The sequence below is a fragment of the Indicator indicator genome, chromosome 10 (assembly GCF_027791375.1).
Source record: "Indicator indicator isolate 239-I01 chromosome 10, UM_Iind_1.1, whole genome shotgun sequence".
In the NCBI taxonomy this organism is placed as follows: Eukaryota; Metazoa; Chordata; class Aves; order Piciformes; family Indicatoridae; genus Indicator; species Indicator indicator.
The window spans coordinates 14,793,705-14,813,441 of NC_072019.1; the positions used below are offsets into that span (position 1 = coordinate 14,793,705).

General features: G+C 41.3%; 1 protein-coding gene across 1 annotated transcript; it reads right to left on the minus strand.

Moving 5' to 3' along the window:
* Positions 1-1,226: 1,226 nt before the first annotated feature.
* On the minus strand, positions 1,227-18,781 carry ODR4 (odr-4 GPCR localization factor homolog). Its single transcript, XM_054384341.1, has 13 exons — positions 18,683-18,781; positions 17,819-17,950; positions 16,882-16,977; positions 14,768-14,874; positions 14,043-14,079; positions 13,778-13,918; positions 12,359-12,454; positions 11,831-11,896; positions 9,912-10,040; positions 9,123-9,213; positions 7,860-8,045; positions 1,623-1,715; positions 1,227-1,294 (listed from the first exon to the last, which is right to left on the minus strand). Exons 1-13 carry the CDS (start codon positions 18,779-18,781, stop codon positions 1,227-1,229), a joined length of 1,341 nt encoding a protein of 446 aa, XP_054240316.1.
* Between the last annotated feature and the right edge of the window lie 956 nt (positions 18,782-19,737).

Sequence of the window (19,737 nt, forward strand, 5' to 3'; positions counted from 1 at the left end):
TGAATATTAGGAAGAATTTCTTTCCTGCCAGAGTGGTCAGGCATTGAAACAGGCTGCCCAGAGAGGTGGTGGAGTCACCATCCCTGGAGGTGTTCAGGAAGCTGTAGATGTGCAACTTCAGGATACAGTTTAGTGGCCATGGTAGCTGGGTTACAATTGGACTTGACGATCCTAAAGGTCTTTTCCAACCTGAATGATTCTGTGATTAACCCTTAGCATATATAGAACAGTATCTCATAATGGTTGGATTTGATGATCTTAAAGGTCTTTCCCAGTTGAAATAATACTATGATACTAATGCAAAGCTATAGGTTTACACTCTAAATCCTTTGACTGACAAACAATTTGGACAACTTGCATGTATCTACATGATAGCCCTGCCTACATGATAGAGCTGCCAAATGGAGCTGCTGCTAAAATATCATAGAATGATTCAAGTTGGAAGTGACCTTAAAGATCATCTATTCCAAACCCCTCTGCCATAGCATAGGCAGGTACACCTTGTATTAGTTTGCTCGAGGCCCTGTCCAACTGGTTTTGAATAATTAAGATCTGAAATAGTTAATATTACAAAAGAACAATAACTGGATCAGGGCTGGAGAGAGAAATCCTCATCAAGAGTCAGCATACACATCAAGGCAACACATACACAGCTCAAAAGAGCTCTACCCATTTTATTGATGTCTGAGCTCTTTGGGTCTTGAACCCAGGTATTTACAGACTGAATTGTCCTAGGCTTAAAACTACTGGAAGCTATTTGTTTATCTATTGTGTTATTAATACCCACTATTATCTAAATCAATGCCTATTGTGAAATGCTGTCTTTATTACATCTAATTTTGCCTCAATGAATTGAGATTTCTTTGAGCAATGGAATCCTTAAAGCAAGAATTGTCCTACCAGGTAACTATGCTAGTCCTGAAAAATCACCAGTAGTAGCACTTGACATTAAACCAGGAACAGGAAGAAAATTAAGGTTCTAGAGTTCTTTAGGGGTTCTTTCGAGGGGTTAGTTTCTTGTAAACCTGATTCACCTGATACTGTACCTGCATGATTCTACTTGATGTAGAGCAAGTGCATGCTGGAACTGAACCTATCATTACAGCTTAGATTGCACATCTAACTGGTGACATTTAGGCAACTATTCTTAATTACAAATGTATTAAACCCAGAGGTTTCCATCTTGTAACTGGCCAATACTCCCGTGAAGCTCTGGCTGCTGGAGTTTAATCACTGAAGTAATTGAAGGAGAAGATCGATGCAAAGATTGCAACAGCAGCTGCTATTACCACACCTAGAACAACAAAGGAAAGTCCGTCAGTGAGGGCAGCACAGTCAGCAGCACCTAAGGTGTGGAGGGCAGGGTCAAGGGAAACGACAAGCAGGAAGAGCAACAAAAAGAGCCACCTCAACACCTACTACTGTTAAGCCTAACTCTGAAGTTACCCTGCCAAATAAGTTATAGAAGCTTCACATGATATTTCTGACCACAGATTGACATCCTTGGTACTGACACAATGAGAAGACAACATAAAAAAGACGTTTAGCGTACAGGTCTTATGAGGAGCAGCTGAGAGAACAGTTCCTGGATTTCCATAGCTACAGCCAGGGAAGTCACATACCCATATTTTGTTGAAGTTTCAACAGCAACGTTGCTTTTGTCAGTTGTTGAGGCTGTGGGGCATCCATGTGGTCAGTAACTGGACAAATATCAACTGCAGGGAAACCAAGTGAAGAAATAAATACCAGGTGAAAAGGCAACAGTTGTGCTTTACAGTTGAATTAATGCCAAGTACATTTATGGCAGAAAGAGTTTACTGCAGTAGAAATGGTACAGTAGAAACAGCACAGTGCTAAACTGGTTTGTATGGCTTAAAGAATAAAAATAAAGAGAAAAAATGCATTTAGGAATGCATTTTGGAAGTGTTCCTCTTCCAAAGAGAAAGAACTTGGAAGAGTTCCAAGACTCATTTTCCACCCTCTGCTTCCAGAGTAACATATTCAATCCCCTCTACATAATCTGGAGAGAATCTGACTACGCTGAGTGGGAACCACCAAAATGAACCTTTAACCACTTTCCAAGATTAAAGAGTTCCATTCAGAGTTCAGGCTACATGCAAAACCTACTGTCAGTAGAAGAATGAGCCCAGCATCATCTCCCTACACAACAGCCATAAGTGTTTGGGTTTTTAACCCAAGCATAGAAATTCCTTTTTGAAGATTCCCTTAAAAAAAGGGACTGAAATCTTCCAGAGCAGGCACAGAGGACACATTCCCCTCTGGAACAGTTACTAAATCCTCAGACTGCTCAGCCAGGATGAAAGAGCTTGACTATTTCCAGGCTGAGGGGATTCAAACCCATTTCTATTTCCTTTCCAAAGATTTCTCTAATCACTTGGCTATATCCAGCTTGTTAGAGAGGGGGAGGAGAGAATGAAGAGGATTAATCTCAAGTCCTCTATCTGAACTTGTTCCTTTGGCCCTCACAGAGCAAGCATGCTTTGGACTAGCAGTTCAGTGATAAGGCTACTAGATGGTGGTGGGCCAGAGGCCTTCAATTTGCACTCCTGTTGCCAGAAGAGTTTGCTAAGGTACTACTTGTCAAAAGTTCTGATTACAACTCAGTAGCTACTATTGCTGCAGACATCTTCTGGATAAGTGAAGAGTAGGAGAAAGAGTTTGTGCTACTGCAGTGAGGTCTGGATGTCTTCAGAAACAACGGAAGGGGCATGCTGAGATAAGAAAAAAAAAAAAAACCACTAACAGATCATTCTTGCTCAGAAGATGAAGAAGAAAAATGCACAGCACTACCAGCTATCCAGTTTTCGCAATTCTGTGGAATACTGATCTAAATAAAAACAGAACTCTCATTTCCAGAGTGGGGTTGTCAATCACCTATAAATTACAAATTATATGGTTGACTAATCAGGCACATCCGTTGTGTGATTCATATGAAAATGATTCATGGAAAACTACTTTCTCTATATCGTATCATTAGCAGTGGATTAAATGCATAATCTAGATGTGTGATCAGAAAAGTTGTTTCTGGCATCTAAAATGAGTCATGGCCAAAATTGTCTTCAAAACCTTCTGAAGTCAAGCTTGCACAAGACTTGTTGCTACAGAAAAGCAATGGAACTTGACATTTAGAACGTGTCTTTAGCCATTTCTATCAATGAGCCCACTGCCTTTGTACAGGATGTATTGCAGCAGAGCAATTAATAACCGTCCAGCATGAAACTTCACAGGATTGATATCTATTCCAATAGACACAGACACACATCCATATGCATACATTCAGCATAAACATTGCTTTGAGATCTCTGCATGCTGGACATGCATGTAAAATAGAAATAAGGGCACAACATTTCAGTGCCAGGAGTGCTTTTCTGAAGGTAAATTATCAACTATCTCTGACGGCCACTTGTTCACAATAAGTTTCAGCACTATTTTTTCTGTGCAAAGGAAAACACCCTCATGTGCCTGAAACATGAGCAGAAATCTTCTGTTGGGATATAGCTTCTAGACTAAGTACTAGCGTGGGAAGAGCACCACATTCTCTCTGAAATACAACAGTTGTCAATTCCCTAAAATAACAAATAACTTTTAGAACAGCTGACCACATTTCTTAGGTCACGTTTGAAGCCCAGATCCAGCAGGTTTCCCTCTGCTTTAGCCCTGATGAGCAAGTAGGAGAGTCTATGCCCTCTAACTTTGCATTTCTTTGCACCTCCCTAAGAACTGCTGCACTGTTCTGAAGGAAACTTTTGAAGTTGCACATCAAGGCAGCAGTTCTGGCTTGCTCAGGGGCAAGAAAAAGAAATGAAAGAGGAACAAAGAGAAAAGAAAAGAAACACCCTTGAGCTATTTAATGGCCAAAGGCATTTATGCCATGAAGTTATGGAAGACCTGCATGTGAAGCAGCTGTAGCATAAATCACACTTGAGTTTTCAAAAGCAGCTGCCTTCTAATACTCATTTTATGACTCTTTAGCTCTTCATTAATTCTTCACTTTGCAAACAAAGATGGGGCCGTGATTACCACTACTGAAGCTTTATTTATGTTTATCCACTCATGGTATTTAACACCCCACCCCCTGCACCCAGGAGGAGCAGAGATTTAGTAAAGCCAATCAGACAGCAGAGCTTTCAATTGCTTGCATTAAAGCACTAAATACTTTGAAAATAGCCTTAGAGCTGTTTATATCGTTCAGTTATAAATAGGTCCCTTTCTACTTTCTGTTTTCCATGTAACAATTTTAAATCATGACCCAGTAGTGGCCTTACTGGAGAGTTTGAGAGATCAGAAGAAAACTGTACGAGACAGCAGCAGAAGCTGTACTAGGCCAGGGCACAAAACTGACCTTCTCAAAATACCTTTATTTCATATGTTTTGACTAAAAGCTGCTTAAAAATAAATATTTTGGCTATGCTGATTACAGCCTGTTCTTCTCAAGAACATATTTAAAGAGCAACAAAAACTGAAATTATTTCAGAAGCCAAGTTCTTGACTGCTAAACAATTCCTTTTATCAGCAAGCTCTCCCTAATGGATAGGATTTCCAGTTATTCAAGGTTGGAGACTGAGACCACAGGAATGGGGCCACAAACAGAAAGGATGATTTCAAAATTCATTACATGCCAGTTTTTACACCATTACTGAATATTGAATTATTACTAATAAAGATAGTGCTACACTCTGGGATACAACAAATGCTTCCCAAACTGGAATGGTGCACTTAAAGTCTTTACACAGGGGAAACCTCAAACTCTCATTATGTCACACAACACATTTACAGCAATACTGATGTTGGAAGGAGGGAGTTAACTTTTGGGCTGACTAATATTAGAATAAACAGGTCTGAAACCAAGCTAACAAAAATGGAAGGCACACGAAATTAAAAGCAGTATCTAAAGATAACAATACTCAAACATGTCATAGCAGAGTACCAATCAAAATCCAATTGCAAAATTTCTTTACAAGGCAGAACACTTTTCTTACACAGTTAACAAGCCTAATTCCTAAAACGGTCTTAATAAAAGTGTATAAATAAGTCATGAGTTAATACAGCTGTAATAATCATTACCAGAATCCACCACTGCTGTGCTGATAGCATTATCATCACTATTAACAGAGCCCAGTCTACAGACATACTTCATGGTGTTCACCGTGGTGTTCTCTCAGTTTATTCTCAAATTCTCTTTGTATGTTTATTTACCGTCTCCTCTGCTACACACTTTCTTTACTTTATACTCATTTGACAAGAAAAACAATCCCCAGAGGAGGGCCACAAGGATGATCCAAGGGCTGGAGCACCTCTGCTATGAGGATAGGTGGAAGGAGCTGGGTTGGTTCAGCCTGGAGAGCAGAAAAGTCCAGGGGGATCTTAGAGCTGCCTTCCAGTACTTGAAGCGATCCTACAGGAAAGCTGGAGGTGGACTTTTCATAGGGTGTCTAGAGACAGGACAAGGGGGAATGATTTAAAGCTGAGAAACAGTAGGTTTAGACTGGATCTTCAGACAAAGTTCTTCAGTGCAAGGGTGATGGGATTCTGGAATGGGTTGCCCAGAGAGGTTGTGGATGCCTCACCCCTGGAGGTGTTTGGTGCCAGGTTGGATGAAGCCTTGAGTAACCAAGTCTAGTTGAGAGGTGTCCCTGCCCATTACAGGGAGATCAGAGTAGATGATCTCCGAGGTCCCTTCCAACCTAAGCCATTCTATTGTTCTATGACAACTCTACAACAAGAACACACAAACTCATTTCATGGGCTACCTCGACATCATTTTGTATACACTAATGGCATCAAGTCTTTGTGATTGTGCCTTCTTCCTACCTCTGTAGTCCCAAAAAAGGGTTCTTTCCCTGGTGTTTGAAGGCAACTGACAAAGTTGAGCAACTGGTTTATTTCAGTGCCGCAGAATCAAGTGCTAGATGATAAATCACAAATCCAGCCCTCTTGAGCTCAAACAGCAGCAGTTTATATACAGTACAAATAATAAATTAGCTATGATTGGTGACATGACTTCATATCAATCTCTCTGCTCCACCCTTTACCTGGTTCACTACACTATGGGGGTCCTAAAATGACATTGAAATTCTCCTCCTAGAGGGGTGGATTTTAGCACTAAAACCTCCACAGGTTATGGAAGAGACACCTTGATGGTTTGATCTTTTTCCAAATTTGTCTCTGGTTAATGTTAAGGCATTAGCTCAGGAGCTGAAAGAATTTCACTCTCTTTAGATACTGCTCTTAATTACTGTATCTTGTTTCTGATTATTTTACCCTTCAAGGCCATCCCATTCCTTAGTCTAAGAGACCTTCCATGCTTGTTAGCCTGGTTTCAGACCAGTTCATTTTCAGCTTATTCAGCCCAAAAGTTTTTAACTCCATCCTTCCAACATCACCTCTTGATCATACATTCTTACATGAACAATAAAACCAAACTGAATCATCTTCCCTCTCCCTCCCACACCTACCTCAACTGCTACAACATTAATTTGCTTCCCTAATTTACATTAATTCCTTAAAGCCCAGTAATAATTAGTGTTAAGATTATTACTCTTACAATGCAAGAGAGATTTTTATTGGTTTTCTTGTTTTTCTTGAGGTTCTTGAGCTTTTACTTCTTGACTTAATGAGTCAGATTCCCTGCAAACAGGTTTAGGTAAAAACCTGGGAAAACTGATTATTTTGGAAAGACAGCAGAATTTATGGTTAGTGCTGAAATTAAGAAACTCAAAATCCCCAAGTAAACAACTAGGTGACGTCATCACAATTCACCCTGTACAGCAAACTCATGGCTACATTCTCAATTTTTTTGTCCCCAGATGCCAAAAAAGCGTCCTGAGTCCTTAGCTGAGAATTAGCGTCATTTGTTTTTAAAATATTATCAAACTGTAACCCACAGCTCATATTCACATGGATAGAGGAAAAAGGAAAGGAAAGAAATCTTTTTCCTAAGATCACAAAGTATTATTAGATGCATTTGACTTCTACGTTGAAATCAAAGTTGTATAGGGAAAAAAGGTAACAGGAAACATTACAAATCAGAAATACTCAGAAATTCAGTAACTAGATTATTGCAAAATATCTGTATTTAAAAGGAATAGAAACATTCTGTAATCAGATTATAGACTTACAAGATAATCAGTAGAAAACGAAAAGCCCTCTCTATTTCCTAGCCATTTAGGGTGAATCACAAAATTTCACATTTGGGCACTGCATTTGACACATAAACCAAAACACTCAGCACAAAGAAGGGTAATTTGAAATTTTAAAGAGACAGGTTTTAAGCATGAAATCTTTCCAAAAGGCACATGAGACCATGTATCTGTTTTGTAATATTTAGTGAAAAAAATTTAGCTTTGACTAAAGCTCTCAACTTTTCATTCTAAGTAGAAATCAGCTCTTAAACCAGCTAAGTGGAGCTACTGAAAATTAGCCAGAAGACTACCTCCTTTCAGGGAGTTGTAGAGAGTAATGAGGTCTCCCCTCAGTCTCATTTTCTTCAGACTAAACAACCCCTGCTCCTCACCAGACCCTTCACCAGCTTCACTGCCCTTCCCTTGACATGCTCCAGCCCTTCAATGTCTTTCTGGTAGTGACAGGCCCAAATTCAAACCCATTATTTCAGATGTGGCCTCACCAGTGCCAAATACAGGGGGACAGTCTCTGCCCTGGTCCTGCTGGTCACACTGTTGCTGATCCAGGCCAGGATGCTGTTTGGCCTTCTTGGCCACCTGAGCATACTGCTGGCTCATTTTCAGATGTCTGTCAACCAACACCTCCAGGTCCTTTTCCACCAGGCAACTTTCCGGCCACCGGTGCAGCCTGTGCTGGTTCTTGGATGTTGTATTTACCTGTGCTCATGTCCTCAGCTATATGGATATCTTCAGCTTGCACAGACTGATCCAACATCTCAACAAACCGTTCCTGAATCTCTCCAGTGGCCTCATCACCAAACTTATAATCACTCAGCATCACACTGGATCCAGCAATGGGGACAAACAGTCTTTGAGGTAAGACATGATATGCCCGCTCAAAATCTAAAGGAAAGAAGGAGAAAAAAAATACCAGCCAAATAAAAACCTTGCCAGTCATGATAAAATTCCTCATTAATCTCTGCCCATAAGATAAAGCTATTGCAAAAGAACTGTTCAAGGCTTCCATGTAAAAATCCTGCTTTCAGAAGGCTTCTTTAATTGTTACTGCTTTAAGCAAGTTTTGGCTGCTGTTACACTGATTTATATTCTCACTTAAGTTGCTCCAGAAATACCCCAGCAACCTCCAAAACAGATGATAAAATGTTCAATAGACTTTATTTTCCATGTTTAGAATGGCTAGCAAAAGAACTCTGGGAAAGGATGCTGGTAAGAGAGAGCAGCACATGATTTCAACACCACCAAGGACTGCAAACATCAGGCTGCTTTGTGCCACAAAGCCACATAGTACGAGTGCCACCTGAAGAGGAAACTGCAAACTGCATGTGCTTGAGAACAGCAAGTTTACATCATGCAGGCTGAGTCAAGTTGGCCAAAAGCAGAATGAACCAAACACGTTATCCTGAAGCCAATAGTTATTCTGAACATGAATCGTTTGTCCTTACACAATCAACCTGTTTGTTTCCCATTTTGTCCAAAATCACTACCAAAGGTAGTATCTTTTCAAAGGCTTTCCTTTAACTAACACCCTCAGATTGGTGTTTCAAGTAGTGTATGTGGTTTAAAAATAATTCTAATTAATCCAATTCATTAATTATAATTAATTGAATATTATGTTTAAAAGAAAACAACATAACAACTAGACTGATAGAATGGCTTAAGTTGGAAGGGACATGGGAGATCATATACTCCAATCTTGCTGCCATGGGCAGGGATGCCTCTCAAACAGACTCAGATGCTCAAGGCTTCATCCAACCTGGCCTTGGAACACCTCCAGGCAGGGGGTATCCATAACCTTCCTGGGCAACCTGTTCCAAAGTCTCATCACACTCATACTGAAGAAGTTCTTCCTGAACTTTTATTCTGCTCTAACCATACCGCGACTTCAGTAGACCAGGAGAATTTTCTACAAACACCAGAATTCACTGCAAGTGTCAGCTGTTGGGGTTTTTTAATGCCTACTTTTTTTGTGAGGTCCTTCATTGATAATGAGATCTTCAAACAGTATTTCACACCGATCACTCAATGTATTTATGATGTCTCTCTTCAAAGCCTGCAAGGACAAAAGTGGAAACGTTAATAATGGAAAAAAATATTTTGAAAACTTTCGACTAGTCCAAAAGCATGTAAGAAAGCCCTCATAAGTTTAATGCATGCTGAAAGAATATCTTTTCCCCAGAAAATAGAAACTCTAAAGAGAATTTTATAAATCTAATATCAGGAAGCTAACATCAAAAAAATTAAAGAAATTAAAATAAAAAAAGAAAACCATAAAATAAGGAAAGTTGCAGAAAATTTTAGTAGTGTTAGAACAAGAACTGATAGCTTCTAGATATTACCATTAAACACAAGCAAGAATAATCATAAAGCACGGATTAGGTAAGAGGGAAAAAACCCCAACCAGTGAACAAATAAATCTATATTTTCCCTCTACAGATAGAAAAATAAAGCCTGGAATTGTTTCTTATTTAAAGAAAATCTGTCACAGCCTAATCACTTGGGAAATTCTGGTATAAATCTGGTGTGGATTCACCAGGTAACAGTCTTGGCAACAGGAGACACGCCTTCTAGAAGGAAAAAAGGAATTGAACCAACCTCACACACAGATGCTTCATAAAATAATCCCTGTGTCTTTCAAGGAGAAAAACACCTTGACCCCAGTTTAGATCATGGCATTTCAACAAAGGAAAACCAAACAACTATCATGGATTGCAGAACAATCTTTTTATGAACTAACAACCTTTTCACTACCTGAACAGCTTCTTTAACTTTGGGCTTGTTGTTATGTATGTAGGCTCTGCATTTCACAGCACCTTTGAGATTTATGGAACCACTGCAGATCTGGACTGCGGCTGTTGATCTGTGACTTGAACTCTGGGACTGCAAAAGAAACAGGTTTCAGTTTTATCTTGTTACCAAGGCACTTGGCAGTATAAGTAACAAAACCCAGAACTAGGAAATTCATAGCATACCTTCAGATGTTTACATATAATCTATTTTCCTCATCATTTATAACTCTAATTTAATTTTGTTTTTTTAGTTAGGACTGAAAATCTCTCTCCCTTTCCCTTATGGAAACTGTATTTATTTTCCAGGCATTCTATTTCTTGAGATTTAAATAATAGTGTCTGTAAGACTTCTAAAATCTTCCAGGCAAGCAGCTTGTGCCTTACCACTGCAATCTAGAAATCTTTGTATGATTTTGTGTTTTATGCAATGAAGTCTATCTGTTTATTGTATAGTCAGCATAATTTAAGGTGTCTTAAGAGTCATCTCATCAGTCAGCACTAAATTATAGATGCCACATTTAGAGTGCCATCAAACTATTGCCTGGAAATATTCACCCTCATGACCAAAACAGTGAGTGTGTTGTGTGAAGCACTCCAAGACAACACCTGGAAACACATGGATGTGTAACTGCCACGCGAACCACTTAAACTCCCTCCTCCAAACCAAAAAGCTTCCATTACTCTGAGGCAATCAGCCACTGGAACAATGTAACAACAACAGAAGCTTAGTCTTTAAGATGTAATTTTTAAATCAAGTCTTTGAAAGGCCATTTTACATGTATCTAAATGTTTTGCTAAAGATATCTGCAGAGAACCCAGGAACTACCTGACCAAATGGGAGGGCCTGTGTCCTGCAAGAAGCCTGGACACATCTGGACTTTATGACCTAGACTGGGACACCTCACTCAGGGTTCAAATCAGCATTGCCTCTGGTAGGGAGGGAACTCCTGACACAGATCTGACAGCTCTAGCTTATGACTCAGCTCACAAGATCCATCCCTTAACCCAGAACCAGTGAGAGAACTTCTGATGAAAGCATTCAAGTAGATGTCCATAGCTAGTCATGGACGTGATGCTGAACTTCAGAATGAAGTAATGTCACCTTGAAATCACCACATACAGGTACGTACAGGAATCCTGCTTTCACTGGAGGACTTCACTTCTACAGAACCAGTTTTCATTAGTCTCCTTGCTGCTATACTGGGCAATTCTGAGCAAACGTGTTTATCATAGGCACAAAGAATCACGAAGGCTGGAAAGGATCTACAAGATCATCCAGTCCAATCGTTAACACAGCACTGCCAGGTCACCTCTAGACCATGTCCCTCAGCACCACATCTACACATTTTTTTGAAAACTTCCAGGGATAGTGTCTCCACCACTATCCTGGGCAGCATGGTGCAGGGCATAACCACTCTTTCACTGCAGAAATTGCCCCTAATAGCCAAACTAAACCAACCCTGTTGCCACTTGAGGCCATTTGCTCTTGTCCTATCACTTCTTATCAGGGAGAGGAGAGTAACCACCACCTGCCTCCAACTTCCTTGCAGGGAGTTGTAGAGAGTGAGAAGGTCTCCCCTCAGTCTACTCTTCTCCAGACTAAACAACCCCAGTTCCCTCAACTGCTCCTCACAAGACTTGTGCTCTAGATCCTTCACCAGCTTCGTTGTCCTTCTTTGGACAGGCCACAAGAATTTCTAAAGGCATGAAGCATGCCAATCTTCTACAAAGAGTTTCACTGTCAATATACACAAAAGAAAAGAAGCCTTAGGTCAAAGCAAGCTAGATTTCTAGAGAATAATTCAGAATGTTATTTTATTTTTTAATTCTGTTTTGTAGGATAACAGCACAGTTATACATTACAAGCCACTAAATACTCACCAATTGCGTCAGAACCTTGACATCAGAAAACTGAGTGCCAGACTGAGTATTTCCTTTTGACTTTTTCTGAGGGAAAAAAATTCTGTGTCATGAAACAGGAAAAAAAAAATACACCTCCCTGAATCAAGTCACCTCACTGTGGAAGTGCTTTTAAGAGAGAAAAATGGCACATAGAAAACAGCCATGAGAATAGAAGGTAACAGCCAAACAAGATGTTTCCACTCTTTGCTAAACATTTAGACATATGTAGGTCTTAGAAATCTCATCACCTGCATTCACACCTTATGGTCTTCAATGAGGAGACAGCACATAGAAAACTACTCAGCCAGAGTTCACTTTTAATTATTGATTTTACATTGCCAGAAGAAGAACTAGAAAATGAAGCAATGAAGAAGGGAATGCAACCACTCCTGTGTGTTAGTTACCTGATATAGGTCAATTAGATCAACAACTATCGTACAGATGTCCCAGTCAGTGCTTCATCACACTGGGGGTTATAACTACACACAGAAACTGTTCAGTACTCACCTGCCCTTCCAGTAGTTCTGTATCATCGCTTCTAACTTGTCCATTGATCAGAAAAACACTGTCTTCTATCTGTTTTGACCATCGATTTAACCCATTCTGTGAAAACACAAAAATTTCTTAAGCAATCATAGAATGGTAGGGGATGGAAGGATCCTCTAGAGACCACCGAGTCCGACCCCCTTGCCAAAGCAAGGTCACCTATGACAGACAGCACAGGGAAGTGTCCAGGTGGGATTGGAGCCACTCCAGAAAAGCAGACTTCACAACCTCTCTGGGCAGCATGTCAGGGCTCCAGCATCCTTCACAGCAAAGGAGTTTGTCTTCATGTTGAGGTGGAACTTCCTGTGTTCCCACTTGTACCTATTCATTGTTCCTTGTCGTATCACAGGACACCACTGAAAGGAGCCTGCTACCTTCATCTTGACAACCACCCCGCATTTATAGACATTGATAAAGTCCTCTCTGTCTTTTCTTCTCAAGACTAAAAAGCCCCAGCTTTCTTAGTCTTTCCTCATAGAAGAGATGTTCAAAGAACATATTCAAGAAAAGCAAAGAGAATTCCACTAATAGAATTGGATAGCATCACTCAGGAAATCATAGAAATACACATTTCAACAGTTATTCCAAGATTTTTAAAGTCTGCAAAAAAAAATCCACCTACATGTGTTTCTGAAGGTAAATCTTAAAAGCAACATGTCCAGAATATATTAGGAAACAAGCATTTCAAAAGATTGCAGTGCTACCCCAGGGATTTTTGTAGAGGTATGCAGCCAACTGAAAGTCAATTCATGTTAAAAGCACCCTGTGTATCCCTGTTCTAACTGGATGTAACATGGTACTAGACCATAAATCATAGAATGTTAAGGGCTGGAAGAGACCTTCAGAGATGATTGAGTCCAACCCCTCTGGTAGAGCACAATCACCTACGTTAGCAGGAACGCATTCAGGCAGGTTTTGAAAGTCTCCAGTGAAGGAGATGAAGCAGAAGATACTTTAGTTGGAATACCCATAATAACTGCTAAATAATTTTGAGCAAACTCCCAACACTAAGCACAGAAGAGAAGTTATCCATCTTTTTAATACTACGAATGCTTCAGAAAAACTTTGAATTACAGTGGTAAAATACTGGAATGTGGTTGAGGCCCCATCCCTGGAGACATTCAAGATCAGACTTGAAGTGGGCCTGGGCAGCCTGATCTAGTTGGAGGTGACCCTGCTGACTGTGGGGGTTGGACAAGATGACTTTTGAAGGTCCCTTCCAGCCCCGTGCAATCTGTGAATCTCTGAATAGCTACCAAATATTGCCCATTGATTAGCCCCACTCCTCTACTCCCACTGTTCAAATCTTTCTCATTTAATTATCCACAGAAAAAAGTAGTATAGAGACCAACTAGAAAACAGAGATACCCAGTTAGTTACCTTGGTGTTCTTCTCCAAGTCATGGTTTGGTGAAGTAGCAAGAAGTGGAATGTGAATATTAACATTTACTGTGCAGCCCAGAGCTAGCCAGGAGGCAGAAAGAGCATTCTGGTATTTCCAGTCGGCTGGTTTAGCTGAACTCTGAGAGCAGAAATAAAGCAAAGCATCAACACTAAACACTATATAGCTCCATAAATAGAGAGATTTTGGAAACATTGCTTGTCATGCACTAAAAACCACGTGTGACACAGGATGAGGACCTTACCTTGGGATCTTGCACGTCATAGGTTCGGCAAACTACTCTTTGCTACTTAAAGAAAAAGACCCAGTGAAAGGCAAAAAACCCAAACTGAGTAAAACCAATTTTCAATTAACTTTGTCCTTCACTTCTTTGTTGAGCTAATTTATGCTCTGAAGAAAGTTCTCACCTTTCATTAGGTTAAAAAAAGCGGGAAAAGATTTGACTGTAAACTCCAACTATCATAGTGGTGCTATCCCATCTCTTACAAATATATTAAGATCAATAGATATTGATTCACAGGGAGAATCACTTAGGCATCAGTTTGCAAGTTGTCTCTCTCACCTAAGGAAAAATCTTGCTTTCCTCAAGAGAAATCATCAACAGACCCAGCATTGCACTGCAGCACTTGTTCAGGTCCCACACGCACACTGCCTCTCCACTTCCACGTTACAGCAAGCTAGAGAACTTTTACAGTATTTTAGATTCTTTCTTCAATTTATGCAAATCAAAATTGGCTTGGAAAGGGAAGATTTGATGCCACCTGACAGACACACCTAACAGTAAGAAATGATGGGAATTTTGCAAGGATAAGAGGATCATGGCTAATGAGAAAACATCATGATTTCAACTTACTGATTCATGCCTAACTCAAACATCTTCCTCCTCCCAATTTATCATTTACTCAGAAATACCTACAAAATAGGTTGTGGGTAGCACCCTCCATCAGTAAAGCTGCTCAGAAAGGATACTTCTTTGTAGAGGAACAAATCTGAAGAGCTGCTCTGTCTGAGACCTCCTCTTCAGCTGGTTTCCAGAGCCTTCTCTTAGTCAAGGACTTTTCCACTGAGAAGATCAACTAAAGATGAAAAATAAGGATTATGCATTTTTCCACAAAAATAATAATTGTATTTTCTGGAAAAGCCTTGTAGAATCATGGAATCATAAAGGTATTTTCTAACCAAAATGACTCTAAGACTGAGTCCAACCATTATCTAACTCTAGAGTCTGGTGCTAAACCATGTCCCTGAGCACCACATCTCTGCATTCATTAAACACCTCCAGGGATGGGAATTCAGCCACCTCCCTGGGGAGCCTGTTCCAGTGTTTGAGAACTCTTGCAGGAAGAAGTGTCTTCTAATGTCCAACCAAAACTGCCCATGGTGCAATGTGAGGCCACTTCCTCTTTTTCCTTTTTCTACACTCAGTTGCCAAAATGCAGTGCTGAAACAACATTCAACGAAGATTCACAGGCAACCACTCAAAAGTGAAAATTGCTTATGAAATCTTCATCCAGCTTCCTTACAAACTGAACCAAGCAACACACATTCACATATTTAACTTGTATGCTTTTGTCCTAACAAAAACATTACAGCTTTATGCCTATCAGGTGAGGACCAGGAAAGACAACTGTGCAAGATAGATACCAATTAAAACATCCAAAATTTTAGTTCAGCCATCCCCAATTACCTGGACACAGCTCACCTTTTTTTCTTGCCTACTAGTTTCAGTAATCCCAACTGAGATGTGAGGGCACTGCACTGCCAAAACTGAATCCTGTTCCTTAGGCTTCAAAAAACTGCTGGTGTTTAAGTCACTTACCATGCTTACCTTCTGAAAATGATACAACGGATCTACAGTTACAGGGCATGAACTAAATGTGGCACTAGATGCCCCAATACTATAACAAAAATGTATTTTAAATCTGTCAGACAGACCTTAAAAACATTCTAGGTCTTTAGCTATAATCCTCCCACCTAAGTCAAACAGTACTAGTTATATATGATATGTTGCTTACAAAGGAATCAGAGCTGTCGATCTGTTACTGTAAATGTCGCTCATCTGAACACCAAAAGGTAACGTGCTACCATTACTAACAATTACTGCCATTACTGGGACCAGTGCTGTTTAACATTTCTATATCTGATATGGACAGTGGCATCGAGGCACCCTCAGCAAGTCTCTGAGTCACACCAAGCTGTGTGGCCTGGCTGACATGCTGGAAGGAAAGGATCCATTCAGAGGTGCTTGGACAGGCTTGAAAGATGGGCCCAAGCCAACCTCATGAAGTTCAACAAAACCAAATGCAAGGTCTTACACCTGGCACAAATCCAGGCTGGGTGAGAAATGGCTCAAGAGCAGTCTGGAGAAGGACTTGGGGTTGTGAGTTGATGAAAAACTAACCATGAGCCAGCAATGGTTGCTGGCAGCCCAGAAGGCAGCTGCGTTCTGGACTACATTCAAAGAGGTGAGAGCAGCAGGACAGGGAGGGGATTCTGACCCTCTGCTCTGCTGAGACCCCATCCGGAGCACTGCATCCAGTTCTGGTGCCCCCAGCATAAGAGGGACCATGGAACTGCTGGAGTGGGTCCAGAGGAAGGGCCAAGAAGATGATCAGAAGGCTGGAGAACCTCCCCTGTGGGAACACGTTGAAAGAGCTGGGGCTGTTCAGCCTAGAGAAGACAAGGCTCTGGGGAGACCTTAGAGAAGCCTTCCAGGACCTGAAGACACCTACAGGAGAGCTGGGGAGGGACTTTTTACAAGGGTTTGTAGCAATAGGAGGAGGGAGAATGGACTGAAGCTTGAGGAGGGCAGATTTTGGATGGATATTAGGAAGAAATTCTTTATAGTAAGAGTGGTGAGACACTAGAACACATTGCCCAGGGAGGTTGTGGATGCCCCCTACCTGGAGGCATTCAAGGCCAGGTTGAACGAGGCCTTTTTACAACCTGGTCTAGTGGCAGGGAGGTTTATTTTTAAGGTCACTTCCAACCCAAAACAATCATCTATACTCAGGTCTATGACAGAAGACAACTCAGCTATCAGCTAAAGATACTCCTGTCTCTCCACCAGGAGGTCTACTTACCTTGCGCAAAGCATTTTGACTCTCCTTTGACAGTTCTGGAGTTGCAACAATAAATACACCAAGAACTAATAAGCCTCCAGGAAGCATTCTAGAAACCTAGAAATAAGAAAATGAGCTTTTATTAATAGGAATCAAAGATCTAGCCACCATGCAATTTGATCTTCAAGATCTTCCAATGAGCTAAGTTTGTATCAAGAGCAGAAATGAAGCAAGACTGATTTTCATTTATAGGTTCTTCTGAAAAGCTCTCTCACAGATTTTCATGCTTCAGTCCTATCAAGTCTTGCGTTTCATCAAAAACTTTGAAAGCAATATAGATACTTTGTTGTAAAATCTCAGTGCCAACTTAGCTATAGAATCCTAGAATGGCTTGGAACAGATTTCCAAAGGTCATCTAGTCCAACCACCCTTTGCTAAGCGGGGACATCATCAGCTAGATCAGGTGCCCAGAGCCCTGCTGAACCTTGTATCTTGAGTAACTGCAAGGATGGGGCCTCATTACCAACTGGGGCAACCTGTTCTAGTGCTTCACCACCCTCATGGTAAAGAATCTGTTCCTAACATCCAATCTACATCTGCTCTTCTCTAGACTGAAACCATTGCACCTCTCCTATCACTACAGGCCTTTGTAGGCCCTCTTCACGTACTGGAAGGTCTCCCTGGAACCTTTTCTTCTCCACACTGATCAACCCCAGCTCCCTCAGTCTGTCCTCATAGCAGAGGTGTTCCAGCCCCAAATCCTTCTCATGGCCCTCTCTGGACCCGCTCTATGAGGTCCATGTCCTTCTTGTATTGAGGGTGCCAGAGCTGGATGGTTAGTAGGGTTCTTTCACTGTGAGAAAAAAGCCTATGACATCACTTGTGTGATCTCAAGATTTTTGTCAATCTTACCTCCTTTCTGTCCCTCCCACCCCTTCTTGAACTCATCTTGTGCTACCTGACTGGCATGTGTAGTTATCCATTCCTCATCAATGGATGCCAGATTGAAGGGACTGATGTTATCTTCCTTCTGCTCTTCCTTCGGAGGCGTTCGAACAGCCCGAATAATGTAGTCCCGTTGTGGGGAACACTTTAAAAGCCATGTATGTAAGCAAAAACACCATCAGTTGATATCAAGCCTGAGAAAATACTGCCTCATACAATAGCTGTAAGGGCTGCTTTAACACCAGGTATTGTTAAACTCTACAGTAAGATGCTACAAAAATAATTCATAGATGAATAGAATGGTTTGGGTTGGAAGGGACCTTAAAGATCATTTAGTTCCAACCTCCCTCCCATGGGCAGGGGCACCTTCTACTAGACCAGGCTGCTCAAGGCCTCGTTCAATCTGGCCTTGAACACCTCCACAGAGTGGGCATCCATGACTTCCCTGGGCACCCTGCTGCAGTGTCTCACCAGCCTCACTGTAAAGAATTTCTTCCTAATCTCCAGTCTAAAGTTCTCCTCTTCCAGCTTCAATCCATTTCCTCTCTTCCTATCACTGCAAGACCTTGTAAAAAGTCCCTCCCCAGCTTTCTTCTAGCCTTTTCAGGCAGTAGAAGGCTGCTATAAGGCCTCCCTGGAAATTTTTTTTCATGAATCTTGGAACACTTCCAGGCTTGCAGCCTTCACAACTTCTCTGGGCAACCTGTTCCAGTGCCTCACCACCATCATGGGGAAGAATTTCTTCATCACATTTAAGATAAATCAAGCTTCTTCCAGTTTGAATAATAGACTTATCCCAGATGATGATTAAGGCCAAGGGGGACTTTGCCCTATTAACCTGACTGAATATAACAGACTTCAGATATTACACACTTACCTGCCCTATTAACAGCCCAGTGACATAAGGCTTTACTTTTGTGCTGAGGTCTGAAAGATACTGTCCAATAGCTTCCTCAACAAAGTAAGTTCTACCCATTCTGCAGGTTTCAGACCAAATATTGTAGTTTCAACCTACAAAATAATGTATAAAACTAAATAATATAGATATCACACTGGTTATATGAAAGTAAGTCTCACACAAAGATCATGAATAGATTAATATTTTAGGTAGCAACAAAGGTTAAGTAGCTTTACAATCTGCAAGATTGGGCTTTTTTTCAAAGAAAAACATAACTTTATACTGGAGGAAGAAGTATGTGACTCTTATTTGAAAGAAAACTCCTTTAGGTACCTGTCACTGAAATGACATGGCAAGTCATAGAAGCAATGCTAGGAAAAACATGTCTCCAAGCCACAATTTCCTGTTGCATCATGTTTCATCAGAGGCCAGAAATGCAAAGTGTGCATTTTGCATTCACATTCCTCTTTGACTTGCTAAAATTTCACATTTGTACTTAAACACGCCACACACAATTTTCATTCCAATTCCTTATGCATTGAATCATTTGTGGACTATCCCAAAGGCCATCTTTACAGCTCTCACCAGTAGCCATATGAGTCCAGGGCACGGGGACTATCACAGACACTCCTCCCTTTCACGCAGACTTATTTTGCTTCATGCATTGAGGACTTTCACAAAAACAAATTACGAAAAAAAGCTGAAGCCAAGGAGCATATGGCGAACACGGAAAGGGCATTCTGAACCTTCGCAAAAGTATCCCCGGGAGAGAGCTGCACCGGGACGGCGGGGCCGAAGCGCTAGACCTGGGCGAAGGGGACGGCTGTGACCCACCTCACCGCAGCCCACCCAGCCGGGCCAAAAGCACCTCTGCACCCCGCACCTGCGCTGGAGCCCGGCCCACAGCTCGGCGGTCACTCTCGTCAGCTCCCCGCTACGCCTCTGGGTGCGGGCCGACCCCGACTCTCCCCGCACTAGCCTGACGGGCAAGATCGCCGCCGGGTCCCCAAGCTTGGCCACCGCCACCTCAGCGC